The 17,506-nt window shown below is 37.9% G+C and overlaps 1 protein-coding gene across 2 annotated transcripts in view; it reads right to left on the minus strand.

The window, feature by feature from the left end:
- Window positions 1-3,142: 3,142 nt before the first annotated feature.
- STRN3 (striatin 3) overlaps window positions 3,143-17,506 on the minus strand; it is a 119,623-nt gene continuing 105,259 nt past the window's right edge. For both annotated transcript variants that reach the window (XM_070427488.1, XM_070427497.1), the window contains exons 13-16: window positions 16,518-16,658; window positions 12,007-12,114; window positions 5,753-5,839; window positions 3,143-5,672 (exon numbers count right to left, since the gene is read on the minus strand). In XM_070427488.1, coding sequence (XP_070283589.1) covers window positions 5,503-5,672; window positions 5,753-5,839; window positions 12,007-12,114; window positions 16,518-16,658 — 506 coding nt within the window. In that variant the 3' untranslated portion in view covers window positions 3,143-5,502. The remainder of the gene's footprint in view (window positions 5,673-5,752; window positions 5,840-12,006; window positions 12,115-16,517; window positions 16,659-17,506) is intronic.

Here is a 17,506-nt window from a genome sequence, read left to right on the forward strand (position 1 = left end):
TAACGTCATCCATGTACAAAATGTTAAGTTGGTAAATTTTTACTTACCATTTACATATAGCTTTAAAGAAAAGCACATATTTCAAATAGCAGAACTGCAGGAAAAGTATTGTCAGTTTGACTATATTTAAGCAATAACATTGCTAGTGACTATTCAAGCTGCCTTTTATTTTCCTAAGTGTTTCTCCCTAGGGCATGTAAAAATTCTGCATTCAATAATTTATGCAGAAAGGCCAACTGAATTTTTTTTTAAAAAAATCATGTAATAAGACTATGCCTTTTCTATCATTTATTGAATGCCTACTGTTCTAGGCATCATACACAGCCACTACCAGATAAACAGTACAAAGATGTTTTATAATTGGCATTAGTTTTACTTAAATGTGCTTGTGAAGTTGGTGCCTACGGAAAGTGTTCAGAATTCCATTGATGTAATTATCATTACTCCCCAGGAACTCTCCTCTCAGGTAGAGCATCCTGCTTACTTTCTCAAGACAGGACCTGCCCTCACTCACTCAACTGCGCACCTTATCTCCTGTAACACAGTCACTGATCCTATCTGGGTGATTTACAACCAGTCGACCCCAAGATGGTGTTAATTAGTGGAATAATACACATACTCCAGTTAATCTTTTGAGTCTAACAATTTTAGTTTGTGGAAAAGGAATGAAAAGACTATGTACTGAAGAGGCATACCTGAAATTGCCTTTGACACTAGATAAAAATTTGATAAAATCAAGTTGGGAAGACAATAAACCTCTCCACCTTATAAAATGTGGCAAATATGAATTCATGTAACAGATTTTCAAATAACTAAAATGGGTTTAACATGGTTTTCTCCTAGTACATAAAGCACAAATTCTCAGCCAAGAGTACCACTCCTTAAAAATTTAAGCTTAAGTGAAAACCTGGCCTCTAACCCTTTTAAAAATGCTTTACCTTTGATTCTATAAAGAACAAAGTTTTGAGGTATGTGAGGTAACCAGAGAAACTATTATTTTGACAGACTTAAAGAGCAGTGAGAGTAGAAATGAGCACTTTATCAAGTTGCTATCAATCTATCTATCCTATCTAATAAAAAACAAATAGGGTAATTAACCGTACCTCCGATACGCTTCCCATTGGCTAATCAGGGCGATATGCAAATTAACTGCCAACCAGGATGGTGACTCGCAGCCAGGCAACTGAAGCGAACAGGAGGCTTGCTTGCTCCAGTGATGGAGGAAGCCAAAGTTCCCTGCCTGCCACGGCCCGGCTCTGAGCCTGAAAGCAACAGCTCCGAAAGTAACTATGTTTCAATTATAGAAGCTAAACAAACCCCAGATACCTGCTTTTAGCAGCCGAGGCCTCAAGCTGGAGCCGGGCCTCAGAGCTGGAGCCGGCTCTCAGATCCAGTGACAGCCATAGAAGGTAAATAAATCCCAGAATAAAAAAAAAAGAGAGGTTGGGAGCTTCAGTCGCCCACCAGCCTGAAAACGGCCCTCAGCCCCTCACCCAGACTGGCCAGGCACCCCATTGGGGACCCCCACCCTGAAAGGGGTGCGACCAGATGCAAACAGCCATCAGCCCCTCATCCAGGCTGGCCAGGCACCCAAGCGGGACCCCCACCCTGATCCAGGACACCCTTCAGGACAAACCAGCCGGCCCCCACCCATGCACCAGGCCTCTATCCTATATAGTAAAAGAGTAATATGCAAACTGACCCTAACAGCAGAACAACTGGGAATGGTCACTATGACACACACTGACCACCAGGGGGCAGACGCTCAATGCAAGAGCTGCCCTCTGGTGGTCAGGACGCTCTCACAGTGGGGAGCTCTGCTCAGCCACAAGCCAGGCTGATGACTGCCAGTACAGCGGTGGTGGTGGGAGCCTCTCTTGCCTCCTCAGCAGCACTAAGGATGTCCGACGGCAGTTTAGGCCTGCTCCCCGCTGGCAAGTGGACAATCCCCGAGGGCTGCCAGAGGGATGTCTGATTGCCATCTTAGGCTCAATCCTCTGGGGAGCAGGCCTAAGCCAGCAAGTGGTCATCCCCCGAGGGGTCCCAGACTGCGAGAGGGCACAGGCCGGGCTGAGGGACACCCCCCCGCCCCCGCAGTGCACAAATTTTTGTGCACCAGGCCTCTTGTATATATATAAAAGGCTAATATGCTGTGTCCAACTGGTAGCTATGATGCACACTGACCACCAGGGGGCAGACATTCAACGCAGAAGCTGCCAAGCTGCAGTGCCTTGGCAGCAGTGTTTCTCGGTTGACGCACCCCAAAACCAGAGGGGAGGGAGCCCGATTTCTCCCGGGGCCTCGCAATTCCACTTTCGGACTTGGGTTATGTTGTTGCTAAGTCACTATTGGCCCCAAATCTGGTTTACTGCATACTTGCCTTCCACACCCAGTATGACAGCAACTTTGCAAGTGCCCTCTCGCACTCCAGGACCCCTCTGGGGATGTCGGAGAGGTGGTTTTGCCGTGATCCCCACAGGCCAGGCCAAGGGACCTCACCTGCTGGAGGGACCCGGCTCATTCTGCAGAAGCCCTTCGAGTTGGAGCCACGCAGCCAGGGAGGGACCTTGGGAGGCTGGCTCCAGGGCATGTCCGGCCCGTCTTGCCCAGTCCTGCCCTGCTGGCCATCTTCTAATTTCCTTTCAATGTGCATGAATCTGTGCACCAGGTCACTAGTTATTTTTATAAGTAAACATACTCAAAGAGCTAACAACTAACAGGAGTAAAGAGTAAAAGGATTTTTGAAAAGATGTATTACAATCCAACTTTTGTAGGCATGCCTAAAATTCAAATATACTAGCCCATTTATAACTTTAAATGTATTAAATGAGACGCTCATCTTCAGTGGATAACTTATATTGAAATATGAGAAAACTACCTGAGTAACTAAAATATGAAAAGGCAAAAAATATTAAATATTGAAAAAGTCAACATATTAAAGTTTGCATATATTCTTAAACTTTATGTATAAAGCACCATTTAATAAACAAACCTATATAACTTCACATTAAATCACAATTGGAAGCACACTAATAAAGTAAAAATAAAGCATTCTTTTTGTAACCTTAGTCTTTTTCCAAATGTTTAATATTGTAGAGAAAAATACAACCAAAGTAGATAGAAAAATAAACATATATACTAATTTTTATTTGTTTTAATACATTCCAAGAGGTGAATGTTTATGCATTGCAGTGATAACCACATTTCAGTTAAACAGTAATGCATTGGTTTAGAATAACTGCCAGAAATGCTAGTAGCTTTTGAAAAGCTTCTTAAATTATTTTTAAAAAGTGCCCCTTTGTTTATCAAGTTGAATCTTCAGTTCAGAAAGCTATAAAACTAGTATTTTTAAAAGATTTCCGAAAACTTTGTTTCAACAATAACTAAAACAGCCACTTGGATTTTTATGCTAGATGACAAAATTTCTCAAAGTACACACAATGTGATTTTTTTTGCATTAGGCATTCACATAAAATTTTGCAATGAAAGTTTTCTAATGTTACCTTCTAATTCCATGTGCAATTCCCTTCAAAGAAAAAGGATATTACCTTGTTGAAGGAAAAGTTTTGAGATAGTAAGTTAACACTATTTATAAGAACAACCTTTAATTAATGAATAATGCAGTTTATTTTCTGCTGAACATTTTGTGGAAACACGTATGGCTAGATAGGAGTGACAACACTACCAATTGAATTCAGATTTAATAAAATAACATGATGTTTAAGGAAATGATTTAAAACTGTATCTGTCTTTTCTTCTTTTTTTGGTCTTTTTGAATTATGTAACTTATGTCAACAGAAGATTTTATTATCCCAAATGGGATGAAATACTTAGCAAGGCATTCTTTATAGTGTTAACTGTTCTAATCTTGCTAGAATATCAATAAGCAGTACAAAGTTTAAAAGACCAGCATAAAAATGAAGGACTCACCAAGGAAATCATCTCCATTTCCTAGTTTAAGGATGGAGGGTAAAGTATTGCACTTTATTATTCAACACAAAATAATGTAGCCAACAGTAACATACAGGTACACAATTTAATATTTATTATATGCATTTTATATACATTATTTTTCAACAGTTGTACATTTGCTATGTGGTACAATCTTAAAAATTTGCTGATTCATCGTTTGTAAAACAAAAACCTTACAAAACTCATCAAAACTCGCAAACTGATCAGAAAAGTTTTTGGAAGACTAGAAAAAATATTTTATTGTCTTAATCATGCATTACACAAACAAAATCTTTTGTTACACCATAAAATTAAGCACATTTGAAAAAATAAAACAGGGATAACTAGTCCAAACACAGCTGATTTCTGTATCCTGATTCAATTATTTTGTATCCTATTTGTAATGTAAATAATATTTTGCTCCCAATATTTTAAAACAAGATAGTTTTGTTTGGAATCATGGTAAACCAAGATATGTGTCTGGGGAGAATCACCTTGGTATGTAACTTAAACTATAAAATATTCCATTTTTAGTCTATTTTAGACTATTTAAAGAGTTCCAAAATAGATATACAGGTTTCTTTAGCACATTAATAAAAGGATATAAAGAACAACAAAAAGTGAAATAAATAATAAGCTATTAGCAAGACGGATAATCCTTGATAAATAAACTTGTAAATACAGTAAGATGTACAAAATATCACATAGTGATAGGATGCCAAGATTAGGTTTTTTTTTAAGAGTTCATTTGGAGTACTAAACCCCACTATTTCATTTTAATACACTTAATAGTCCTTGGTTTATGAAGACAATTATGTGATGATGAAGGTGATTTAGCATCTTATGGAAGGACTTAGCTGAGCTGTATTAGGCAAAAGAAAGAGTGTGGTTACATAGCAGCGGGTTAGTGAGATCTCTGTGTTTTAGGGTTGTATAATGCAGAAAAACTTCAATACAATCTTAAGCACTGTTGTGACAGGCTAAATATATAAAAAAGACTTATAAAAACTAGAATTTTATCCAAACATTTTGTGCAACTAATGCTAAAATATTTTAAGTTAAATTTTCTTCTTCTTTTTTTTTTTTTTTAAAGCAAAATAAGTTTAAAAGGGAATCTGTGGCATTCAACTGATAAACAGAAGATCACTAAGAGATGAAAAAAAAACTACTCTTGGAGCTCACTTCCCCCCCACAAGAGCACCACATCCCTAACCCTAAGGCAGCACACAGAGTCCAAAATAAAAGTCCTTTTGTAAGATCAGACTCCACGTTGGCTTAAAGATACCTAAAAAACAGACATATGCTCAGTTTGTATCCAGACAGGCCACAAATACTGGAGTCCTTTTTTTTTTTGTCCCACAAAATACAGTAATTACAATTAAATTAATGAACCTGACATTAAGATTTTAATTTCCACCAATTTATGCCTGCCCTAAATAGCCTTCACCAGGCAGATCACATGTAGTGTCCTATCGGTAACCGTTTTTGATGGCAGTGATGCAGACCCTCTTTTTGTTCAAGCCAATCTGTTGTGATGCTGTATTTGCTGATTCACACAAATACTTTGGCAAGGGCATCAGCCCCTGCACTAGCAATATATGCTTTTGATGGATGGAAAGCAACATCATATATCGATTCATCTAATTTCTTCCTATGTGCTGTTATTTCTTGCACACATGTCTTGCTGTCCAAATTCCACAATCTAATAGAACAATCATGGCCTGTAAAAGAACAAATAAAGTGTTTTTGAGTAACAATTCTTTTATAAAGTTTGTGCGCAGTACAGGAAATTCAGACTTACTTCCAGACATCAAATAGATTCCATTAGGATCTACTGCGAGACTTGTAACAGCATCCAAATGAGCTACCATAGAATGGATCATTTTACCTACATAAAACATAACAAAGATAATTATGTTTTCACAAATATTTACTAACTTGATAGGTACTTTAGAAATCATAAAATAGCATGAACATAAGAGACAATCACTATAGCATTTTTTAAATTGTAGTAAAATATACCTAAACATAAGAGTTACATTTTAACTATCTGAGAGGGTACAATTCAGTGGCTTTTACAACATTCCCAATGATGTGCAACAATCACTATTATCTAGTTCAGAACATTTTCAATACTGCAAAGGGAAACCCCATACCCATTAAGCAGCCATTCCCCATTCCTCTCCCCCAAGTCCCTGGTAACCATTAATCCACTTTTTCTCCCTATAGTTTGGATTATTCTGGATGCTTCACATTAATAAATCATATAACAACATGTGGCTTTTTGTGTCTGCCTTCTGTCACTTAGTATAATGTTTTCAAGGTTCATGAATTATCCTATAAAATAAAAAGCTAATATGCAAAGCGACTGAATGGCAGAACGACTGGTCGCTATGACGTGCACTGACCACCACGGGGCAGACACTCAATGCAGGAGCTGCCCCCTGGTGGTCAGTGCGCTCCCACAGGGGGAGCGCCACTCAGCCAGAAGCCCTGAGCCGGACTCATGGCTGGCGAGCACAGCAGCGGTGGCGGGAGCCTCTCCTACCTCCGTGGCAGCACTAAGGATGTTCTACTGTTGGCTTAGGCCTCTCCCCATCAGTCAGATATCCCCTGAGGACTCCTGGAATGCGAGAGGGTGCAAGCCGGACTGAGAAGACTCCCCCCCCCCCAAGTGCATGAATTTTGTGCACTGGGCCTCTAGTAATAATATATTAAAGAGAATTTTAATTCTAATGCAGAACTTCCCCAGTACTTTTAATAGACATTTGTGTTACATGAATTTGACAGTATCTGATAGACAGTGGAAAACATAACAAATATAGGATTGCATCAAAGACAAGATTATGGAAGCTGCAATTAAAATGAAAACAGAAAAAATCTTTCTCATTAAGAGATGTAAAGATTATTTTACATACAGGTTTAATGATAAATAAATCACCAGAGAATACATTCCTACCTAATGATTTTAGTTTCATCAAATTCATTTATCTTTTGAAATGTCAATCGTTTTATATATTAGAAATAAGAGAAGGAGGTAGGAGTACATCATAGAATGATAAATTATTCCAAAGTTCCCCAGGTAGTAATAAAACCACTATTCTGGAAAATGTAATTTAATGAATACCTTCACTGAAGATTTGGCAAGGAAATAGGATTCAAGAGCAAGTTAAAATTAAAAGCAAGTTGTGAATACAAAGTTGTGTTGCACAAATACTTTGAGGCAAGGGCCTCAGCCTCTGCACGGGCAATATATGCTTTTGATGAATGGAAATCAACACCATATATTGATTTATCCAAGGACAGAATAAAATAGCAAATAATGATACTTTAAAAATTTCCTCCCTTTTCATTACTTTAATGCCTGGGCTGATCCTAGAGACACGGAGGCTCTCTCCAGAATTCTCGTTCTAATCATTTGCTTTGCATCTAGTCCTGATGACATGCCATTCTGGAACATGACATAGATCTACTTTTATTATTGACTAGAGGCCCGGTGCACAAAAATTTGTGCACTGGGGGGGGGGGGGGGAGAGAGTGTTCCTCAGCCCAGCCTGTGCCCTCTCGCAGTCTGGGACCCCTCGGGGGATGACCACCTGCTGGCTTAGGCCCGCTCCCTGGAGGATTGGGCCTAAGCTGGCTGTCAGACATCCCTCTGGCAGCCTGGGAGCCCTCGGGGGATGTCCACTTGCCATTGGGGAGCAGGCCTAAGCTGCAGTCGGACATCCTTAGTGCTGCTGAGGAGGTGGGAGAGGGCTCCCACCACCACCGCTGTGCTGGCAGCCGTCAGCCTGGCTTGTGGCTGAGCAGAGCTCCCCCTGTGGGAGTGCACTGACCATCAGGGGGCAGCTCCTGCATTGAGCATCTGCCCCCTGGTGGTCAGTGTGTGTCACAGTGACCAGTCATTCCCAGTCATTCGGCTGTTAGGGTCATTTTGCATATTATCCTTTTATTATATAGGAGTGCCTAGCCAGCCTGAGTGAGGGGCTGATGACTGTTTGCAGGCTGGCTACAGCCCCTTCAGGGTGGGGGTCCCCCCTTGGGGTGCCTGGCCAGCCTGGGTGAGTGGCTGATGGCTGTTTGCAGGCTGGCCACAGCCCCTTCAGTGTGGGAGTCCCCACTGGGGTGCTTGGCCATCCTGGGTGAGGGGCTGAGGGCTATTTGCAGGCTGGCCACAGCCCCTTTAGGGTAGGGGGTCCTGCTGGGGTGCCTGGCCAGTCTGGGTGAGGGGCTGAGGGCCGTTTTCGGGCCGGCTAAGCCCCCTAGAGGGGACCCTCACCCCATGAGGGTATGGCCAGCCTGGGGGAGGGGCTGATGGCTGTTTGCAGGCTGGCCACAACCCTCAGCCACCCAAGCTCCCAGTGGAGGCTGGCTGGAAGCAAGTATCTGGGATTTATTTGTCTTCTATTATTTAAAATTTTGTTGCCATGAGCGGGAGGCCACAGCCGGCTCAGGGCAGGCGGAAAGCTTGGCTTCCTCCATCACTCGGGCAACCAAGCCTTCTGCTTGCTCCAGCTCCGTGGCTGCCGGCCGCCATCTTGGTTGGGTTTATTTGCATATAGTCGCTCTGATTGGCTGGTGGTCATGGCTTAGGGCGTAGTGAAGGTATGGTCAATTAGCATCTTTGTCTTTTATTAGTATAGATCATGAGGCTGTAAGTGTTGACCTGAATACAAAACCACAACAAAATCAAGTGTGTGAAAGTTTCTCCAGAAAACATCAAAAGTCCTATCACTTTCTGGCAATACTAGACACTTATCAGTTGAAGACAAAGTTTCTCATAATTTCAAACCACATTTGTCTATTCTTCATTAGTACTAAGTAACAAACAGAATAATTGGAGATTCTTCTCTGCTCTCCTGAGAAACAGAAAAATCATTCAACACACTATCTTTAATTGCTTAGTCCCAAAATTCATCTATCAATTCTAGAATCCATTCCTCTCAATATTCCTATTCAAAACAAACAAACAAAACCCTAGATATGAAATGATTGGCCTCAAAGAAAATAATCTCAAAACATTAGGGGTTAAGTAACAAGCACCATTAGCTTCCTTTAAAATGTCAATTCTATGATGGTATCTCTTAATTCACAATCTAATTCTGATTTCTCTCCTTAGAATAACCCTCTATGTCCTAAATTTAAGGTGTCTTAAACCAAAGAATTCTTTCAACCAATTAGCAAATCTCCCCCATTTCATTAAGGGTGCAATAATTTTCCAAGTTTAATTTCAACTCTTCTGCCTATACATTAAACTAACATTTACTGATATGTTAAGTCAATTCTGAGTCAACCCTTCTTTTCCATATAGTGAGTTCGAAAATGCGAGTGACCCCCTCTCCCTTCAGATTGAACCATGTATAGAGAGATCACATGCTGAACCAAGTTGGCTGCTGAGCTTCCATGGGTAACCACAAAAGTCACAAAGCATCTGACCCCTGCTTCAGCAACACTTACTTGTAATTTCTCACATTTAACCAATTTCACGTTGGCTCCATGCCTCTGCCACCCCTCTTCCTCCACCAAGATTAATTCTTTGCTCTTATAACAGGCTACCTGGCATCTAAGCTCTTTGACTTGGGCAATCAGTATTATAGGCCACTATGAAATGGAGAAGAAACAGACTAATGTAAACCATGTAGACTCTAGAAGCAAACTGTATGGATTTGAATCCTAACCCTGCAATTTTCCTCTGTTGTGTAGCACTGCACTAATTATTTAACTTCTTTTAAGCCTTTTATTTCAACTGTAAAATGGAAATAATAATAGTATCATATATACCTAATAGAGTTATTAGAAGAGCAAACTTGTTAATACACATAAATCAAATACAACAATGTCTCACAGTAAGTAATATACCATTAAGCTCCAAGAAGATAGGGAATTTTGTTTTGTTTACTAAGCACTGAAAAGAACTCTGGCAGATAGCCAATGAATTCTGCTGCATGAGTTCACAATCTATTCAGGACCTTCTTCCTCCAACTTCTCTACCACATCCTACACCTTCTCTCTCATACTCACTAGCTAAGTGTCTCAGTACAGTATACGCAACTCTAATTTGTGCCTCTATCAAACTTTTAAAAATCACGAGCCTCAAAGGTCTCTCGGGAACAAAAAATAGAAATTGTAAAATTTTAATTCCTTAAAAGTCAAGGATCTACCATATAATACAACTTAAATAATCTTTTTAAACCAATTTTGTAAACCCCTGCTCAAGTATTTTAAGTGGCTTTCACAGTGCATAGCATAAACAAAAATTCATTATTCTCAGGCTGGCTGTGAGAAGTTCTCAATAGTCTGTTTTCTTCCTCCAGACTTACCGCTTTGGCTTTGCCTGTAAAAAACCCCCGTGTTGGCCAAAGTTTCTACCACCAAGCCTCTGATCAAAATACGTCCTTACCTGAAATTTCCTACTACTTTCTTCACTTAAAAAAAAAAAAAATCTTACCACTGCTTCAAGGCAAAGCTCATACCCTTACTCTGTGAAGACTCCTTTACCTAGCAGAGTTCAGGTGCACACACATACACACATCCTGTTTTCCCCAGGTAACAGTTAAGTCCCCAGAAAGCAGAAACCTCATCTTATACATGACAGTAGCCAGTGCACTGCAGAATACAAAATGCTAAATATGTTTCTGTTGTTAAAATCTAAATATTTATCAAACCCATTCATAATATTGATTTCTATGTTTCAGATATAAAAGTTCAATAAATTGAACTCTGTTTTGTGTGTGTGTGTGTGTGTGTGTGTGTGTGTGTGCGCCTGTATATGGGAGTAAAAGTGAGAGAGGTTGATTTAAAAAGAATTTTTCCAGTGTTTGGAGGCCACTGCTTCAATTTCTTCCCACTAAAGATAAGGTACTAAAACTACTTAAGAGAAATAACAAAATAAATTGGTAGATCTTCTAAGACTGTAAGCTCCTTACTTATTAAGTGAAATTTTATTACCACTTTTTCTTGATTTTTGCCATTAAAACAGCTCTAGAGACTCACACTTTACTTTTAATACAACTAACTACGAAAATTCCTGAACCTCCCCTTACAAATCTAAATCTGTAATAATTAATAAAAAAAATCAATCTTTTTAGAAATACAATAAAGGAAATTATCTCTGTTCTTGCAGCAGAGGATGATCTTTAGGCTTCAAAAAATGTTCAAAGAATTGTTGATAAGGTGTTAAATGGAAAACATTCACATGAATATGAATAGTCTCTCCTGTGAAATACATAGTCCTGTGAATATCCATTACCTTCTCAACTGTTTTATTGAGTGAAAAGGAATCTGTCCATGAAGTGTTGCTTGAACAAAGGGATTTATGAAAGACTAAAAATATGACCATGTTCTATATAACCTCCAAAGAGAAATCTGTCTTTTAATTTGCTATCTTGCTTGATAATTTGTTGCCCTGCAATAATATTATAATTAATATTTAAGATTTTGATATGGAAGTCCTCTAATACCCCCGTTTTAGCTTCCCCTCAAGGAAGCCTTTCTAGCTGTCAGACCTTTCCTGAAAGAAAACAAACAATATTTTATATAGTATTCAGGTAATTACAGATGGAACAAGGGTCCTTAAAGAAACTCTATGGCCACATTAATATTTGATTTGACTTCTATATAAATGGTTAAGTTTTCTGACAACAAGAAATACAGGAAAGATGGCAATAAAACAATTTTTACTAATCATCATTTTATCCACTGAGAAATAATTTTAAGAACATATTTGAAATGCCAAACCCCAGAAAGACACCTCTTCTGCTATACTAAATCACAATAGACTATGAAGAAAATAATTTCAAATGGATGGATTTATATTTAATATGACATGAAAAAAATCGTAATACGTAGGCAAGGTTTTACTTATATACTTAAGGATAAAACAACATATTATGAACGTGCTACATAACTAAAGCAAAAATCTAAGTTAAAATTATTTAACTTGGCAATTTTGAAGCAGAAAAGTCAATATATTTTATATAAAAGAATAGCACTTTTTGATCACTTCAAATTTACAGAATTATTAGGATTGAAAAGAAAATAAGACAACCTACTTACCCGTTTTATTGTCAAAAAATTTGATGTGTCTATCTTCATGAGCAGTTATTGTAACAGGAAGTGTGGGATGACTTACTACTCTATTAATGTGATTACTGGATTGTAAATCTGAAAAATAAAAGCAGATAAAGCACTAAAATTCAAACCTTCAGTTGGAAACTGGATGATGACCTTTTTATTCTTACCAAAAAATAAAAAAAACAAAGCTTTGACATAAAACAAAAAAATCTAAATAAATAAATAATAAAAAATATCTGAGAAATAAAACTAGAGCTCTAGAGGAATACAATTTCTTAAAAAATAAATGTTTAAGCTATCATGTCCTATAATATGGACCCTACTAGGCTCAAGTCTAGAAAAGTTTTAAGTATTTTAATGTAGGTGGTTTAAGAATTCTTAAAAAAACTCACAATTATCATCACTTTTAATGAATAGCCCATAAAATAATTATAAGCATTTAAGGAAAATTCATAAGTGATAATTAGGTGTTTGTAAGAAAGAATCCCCAGCCTACCCATACTGACAAAAATACAAAGAACCAGAATGAATGTCCTTAGGAATAAGACCTTTTCTTTACTGACAAGCTCCTAATTTTTGATTAGCAATGAGGGAGAACACAGGAGAATCAAAACAAATGGGAAAATATCATCCACATTATTAGACTTTAAGTAAATCAATCATTCCACATGTATATAAGAACTCTTAACTAAACTTAAACACATAACACACAAAAAACCCCATATATGTTTGTGTGTGTAATTACCTATGGAAGAGGGAGAGAGAAACTAAGGTTGAAAGGGCACTGGGAAAGACACTTCTTTAAGTATTTTAATGTTTTACACGATTAACATTTAAAAAGCTTGATTTTTTAAAAAGCAATCACAAAAAATCAAAAGTAAATTTAAATGAGTGAACTTTACCATATATCCAATTGGTGGTATAAGCACAAATAAATGAACTATTTCAAGTGACTTGAAAGCACAGTAATAGATTACCCATCCCTAGTTTCAGTAACCAAACTATTGACAGTGGTTTTGGTATTATTATTCTGAGATGACTATGTGTACTGTGAAATAAACAAAACGAGAGACTATGATGATTTTGCTCAACACAGTGAGATTTGGTACGGTTAAAATGAAATAAAGACATAAAAATCAATGAGATAAATCTGAATTTCAATAGGAAGTATTCATATGAATTTATCAACATTTTTTTCTTTTTAAAAAATGTATTTGTAGCTCTGACCACCGAAAAAGCCTAAACCAATGACCAATTCAAGAGCCATGAAATCCATAAGGACCAACCCAAGGGCCTAAACTGTAGTCTCTAAATGTCTTTTTTTCACTCAGAGAATCCATGGCTCCTTAGAGAAATGGCCAATTTCAGATCTGGGGCACAAATCAACAAGATGAACCTAAAATATCTTCTCATATCAGAAAGTAAAACTATCAATGACTCCCAGGGTCATGTCAAAAGGACTCAGGAGCTACATGAATAAATTCCCACTGGCCAAAGATTAAACCATCTGAATAGCAATAAAGATAATAACGGCAATGATTCATAGACATCAAGTACATTTATATCTAAGTGAGATTATCCTATATAATAAAGAGCTAATATGCTAATTAGACCAAACAGCAGAATGACCGTCCGCACAACCTTCCGGACGAAGCCGGAGCTGTGAGGGCCAGCCGAGGCTGCGAGAGCCGAGCCCCTTGCACTAATTCCATGCATCAGGCCTCTAGTAATGATAATAAAACAAACAAACAAACAACACCCAATAGACTCTCTGGTCACCTATGGAGGATGCTAGGGAACACTTCATTATTACTATTAGGTAAGCTGGTAAATAAAGGGGAGGGGGAATCAATAATTTATTTTGCCTTTCCTTTATAATCTAACTCCGAAGTACCCAATTTATTGATGAGGGGTGTTCCTCTTTACAGAAGTATTCTAGCTAATATATGGAGAAGTAATGAAAGAATTAGAAAATCATTTTTAAACAGCTAATGAATTGACAGATCCAGGTAATTATCATCAAGACTGAAACATAAAAAGATAAACAATAAATAAACCAGACAATATTTACTTCTGATAAAAGTTCACAATTTATGAAGTAGTCTTGCCTAACCATTAAAAACTTTTAAGTGAACACAACTAAAACATTGAACCTAAATTTGAATAAGCCTCTGGAACTAAAACCAATTTAGGAAATAAAATGAATAGAGGAGCTTGTTAAATGATACCCCAAGCAAAATCCAGTTTGTGGAAAATTTTACAGGCAAACTATCCAATTTCTTCAAGTAAAAAATGCAAGGAAGTACAGTATAGAAAATATAGTTAATAATATTATATCTTCAATAAATGGTGCTGGGAAAATTGGACAGGTACATGCAAAAAAATGAAACTAGATCACTAACTTACACAAAAATAAACTCAAAATGGATAAAAGACTTAAACATAAGACGGGAAACCATAAAAATATTAGAGGAATCCACAGGCAGCACAATCTCAGACATATGCCGAAGCAATATCTTCAGTGATACTGCTCCTAGGGCAATGGAAACTAAAGAGAAAATAGACAAATGGGACTACATCAAAATAAGAAGCTTCTGCACAACAAAAGAAACCATCAACAAAACAACAAGAAAGCCCACTGCATGGGAGAACATATTTGCCAATGTTATCACTGATGTTATCACTGATAAGGGTTTAATCTCCAACATTTACAGAGAACTCATACAACTTAACAAAAGGAAGATAAACAACCCAATCAAAAAATGGGCAATGGACCTAAATAGATACTTTTCGGAAGAGGACAGAAGGCAGGCCAAGAGACATATGAAAACATGCTCAAAGTCACTAATTACCGGAGAGATGCAAATCAAAACGACAATGAGGTACCATCTCACATCTGTCAGAATGGCTATCATCAACAAAACAACAAATGACAAGTGCTGACAAGGATGCAGAGAAAAAGGAACGCTCGTACACTGCTGGTGGAAATGCAGATTGGTGCAGACACTGTGGAGAACAGTTTGGAATTTCCTCAAAAAACTAAAAATGGAACTGCCATTTGACCCAGTGATCCCACTTCTAGGAATATATCCCAAGAAACTAGAAACACCAATCAGAAAGGATATATACACCCCTATGTTCATAGCAGCACAATTTACAATAGCTAAGATTTGGAAACAGCCTAAGTGTCCATCAGCAGATGAGTGGATTAAGAAACTGTGGTACATCTACACAATGGAATACTACACTGATGTAAAAAAGATGGAATTCTTACCATTTGCAACAGCATGGATGGAACTGGAGAGCATTATGCTAAGCCAGGGGTCCTCAAACTTTTTAAACAGGGGGCCAGTTCATTGTCCCTCAGACCGTTGGAGGGCCGGACTATAGTTTAAAAAAAACACTATGAACAAATTTCTATGCACACTGCACATATCTGATTTTGAAGTAAACAAACAAAACGGGAACAAATACAATATTTGTATTTGCATGTGGCCTGCGGGCCGTAGTTTGAGGACCCCTGTGCTAAGCAAAATAAGCCAGTCAGAGAAAGGTAAGTATTACATGATCTCACTCATTTGTGGAATATAATGAACAACATAAACTGATGAACAAAAATAGATCCAGAGACAGAAGCATCGATCAGACCGTCAAACCTCAGAGGAAAGGTAGGGGAGGGTGAGGGTAAGTGGAGAGATCAACCAAAGGATTGGTATGCATGCATATAAGCCTAACTAATGGACACAGACACCATGGGTGTGAGGACATGAGTGGGGGTGGGGGGTGGGGGTAAGGGGTGGGAGGGTAATGGGGGAATAAGGACACATATGTAATACCTTAATCAATAAAGAAAAAAAATTATAATAACCGTGTATGGTGCCAGGTGGGTACTTGGTATCAGGGGGACCACTCTGTAAAGTACATGATTATCTAATCTCTATACTATACACCTGAAACTAACACAAAATAATATTAACTATAAACTGTAATTAAAATCAAATAAACATGAAAAAATATAAATAAGAGATGGAGGGGGAACCTACAGATGAAAAGAGACCTGAAAAACTTATCAGCTAATCACAATGCAGAGTATTATTTGGATTCCTACTTAAATAAATTGTAAAATACACATCATATCCTATACTTACAACATTGACCATTTATGCATAATTATTGGGGCTACATGATGAGTTCATTAGGCTCATTATATTATTTTCTCTACTTCCATATGTATTTCCATTAAAAATTTAAAATTAATTCATTTGCTTTCACCTTTACATTGCTTTACTCCCTCTTCTGTCCTCATATACCCACGCAGCTTATTTTTAAGCATAATTTCAGGAAATAGAAATAATGTAAATAAGTTAAACTATAACACAATGAAACTATTTTTTTCATCCTAAATTTAAATAGTCAAAATGTGAAAATTAAAAACCACCCTCTATTGTGTAGTAATTCTTTTTAAAGTTTCAAAGGAACCCATGAAAACTTACCAGAATCTATCTGTGATGAAAGCATCACCAATGACTGTGATGTTTCTAAATCATAAATTACTGTACTACCAGTGTTGAAAGAGGTCACCATATGAGCTGGATCACAGCCTATAAAGTCAACCGATGTAGGTATTCCATGTTCTGAAAGGAGCCCAAAGAGATATAGTGTAAACACATAATTTAGAAATCTCTGCTCTTCTGATTAAAAAGGAAATTCAAATATTCTTGACTTAATGTTAATAATAAAAAAAAGAAATTGTTAGGATGGTGAGCTATATAATAAGTAACTTTCCCTCAATTATTTTATTTTATATTATTGACTGGGTGATTGATTTTAGAGAGGGAGAGGGAAAAGAAGAGGGAGAGAGGGAAGTGTAGGGTGAGAGGGAGGAAGTAGAGGAGGGAGCGGGAAGGGGAAGAAGGAGGAGGGAGAGACATCAATATGAGAGTTAGAATGATTGGTTGCCTCCTGCTTGACCCCCAACTAGGGACCCGAAAACTAGGTATGTGCCCTGACTGGGAATCAAACCCACGACCTTCCAGTGCACTGGACGACACTCTAACCCACTGAGTCGCACCAGTCAAAGCTTTCCCTCAGTTACTTAAAATGTTTGTAAAACATTCTATTTATTTAACATAAGAAAAATATAGCTAGAGGGTTCTTAAAGTGAGAGTAGATATGTGCAAAAGTTACTTTCTATGCATTTTCTTTTAAAAGAGAAAAAAAAATCCTGATGAGTTTTTTGGCCCACTTGCAAATTACACTGAGTGGCCAGATTATTATGATCACCCCATCAGTACTTCTTTGGGCCACCTTTTGTCTTCAATACTGCGGCGATTCTTCTTGGCATTGACTCCATGGGATGCTCAAAGGTGATGCGAGGAATCTGACACCATGCCTGATGAATAGCACTGTCCAGTTCTGTGAGATTTGATGGTTGTGGAACCAGCTGCCTGATGGCTCTTTTAACTTCATCCCACAAATGCTC

The sequence above is a fragment of the Myotis yumanensis genome, unplaced genomic scaffold, assembly GCF_028538775.1.
Source record: "Myotis yumanensis isolate MYYU_CA2020_CCGP unplaced genomic scaffold, mMyoYum1.0.hap1 SCAF_1, whole genome shotgun sequence".
NCBI lineage: Eukaryota > Metazoa > Chordata > Mammalia > Chiroptera > Vespertilionidae > Myotis > Myotis yumanensis.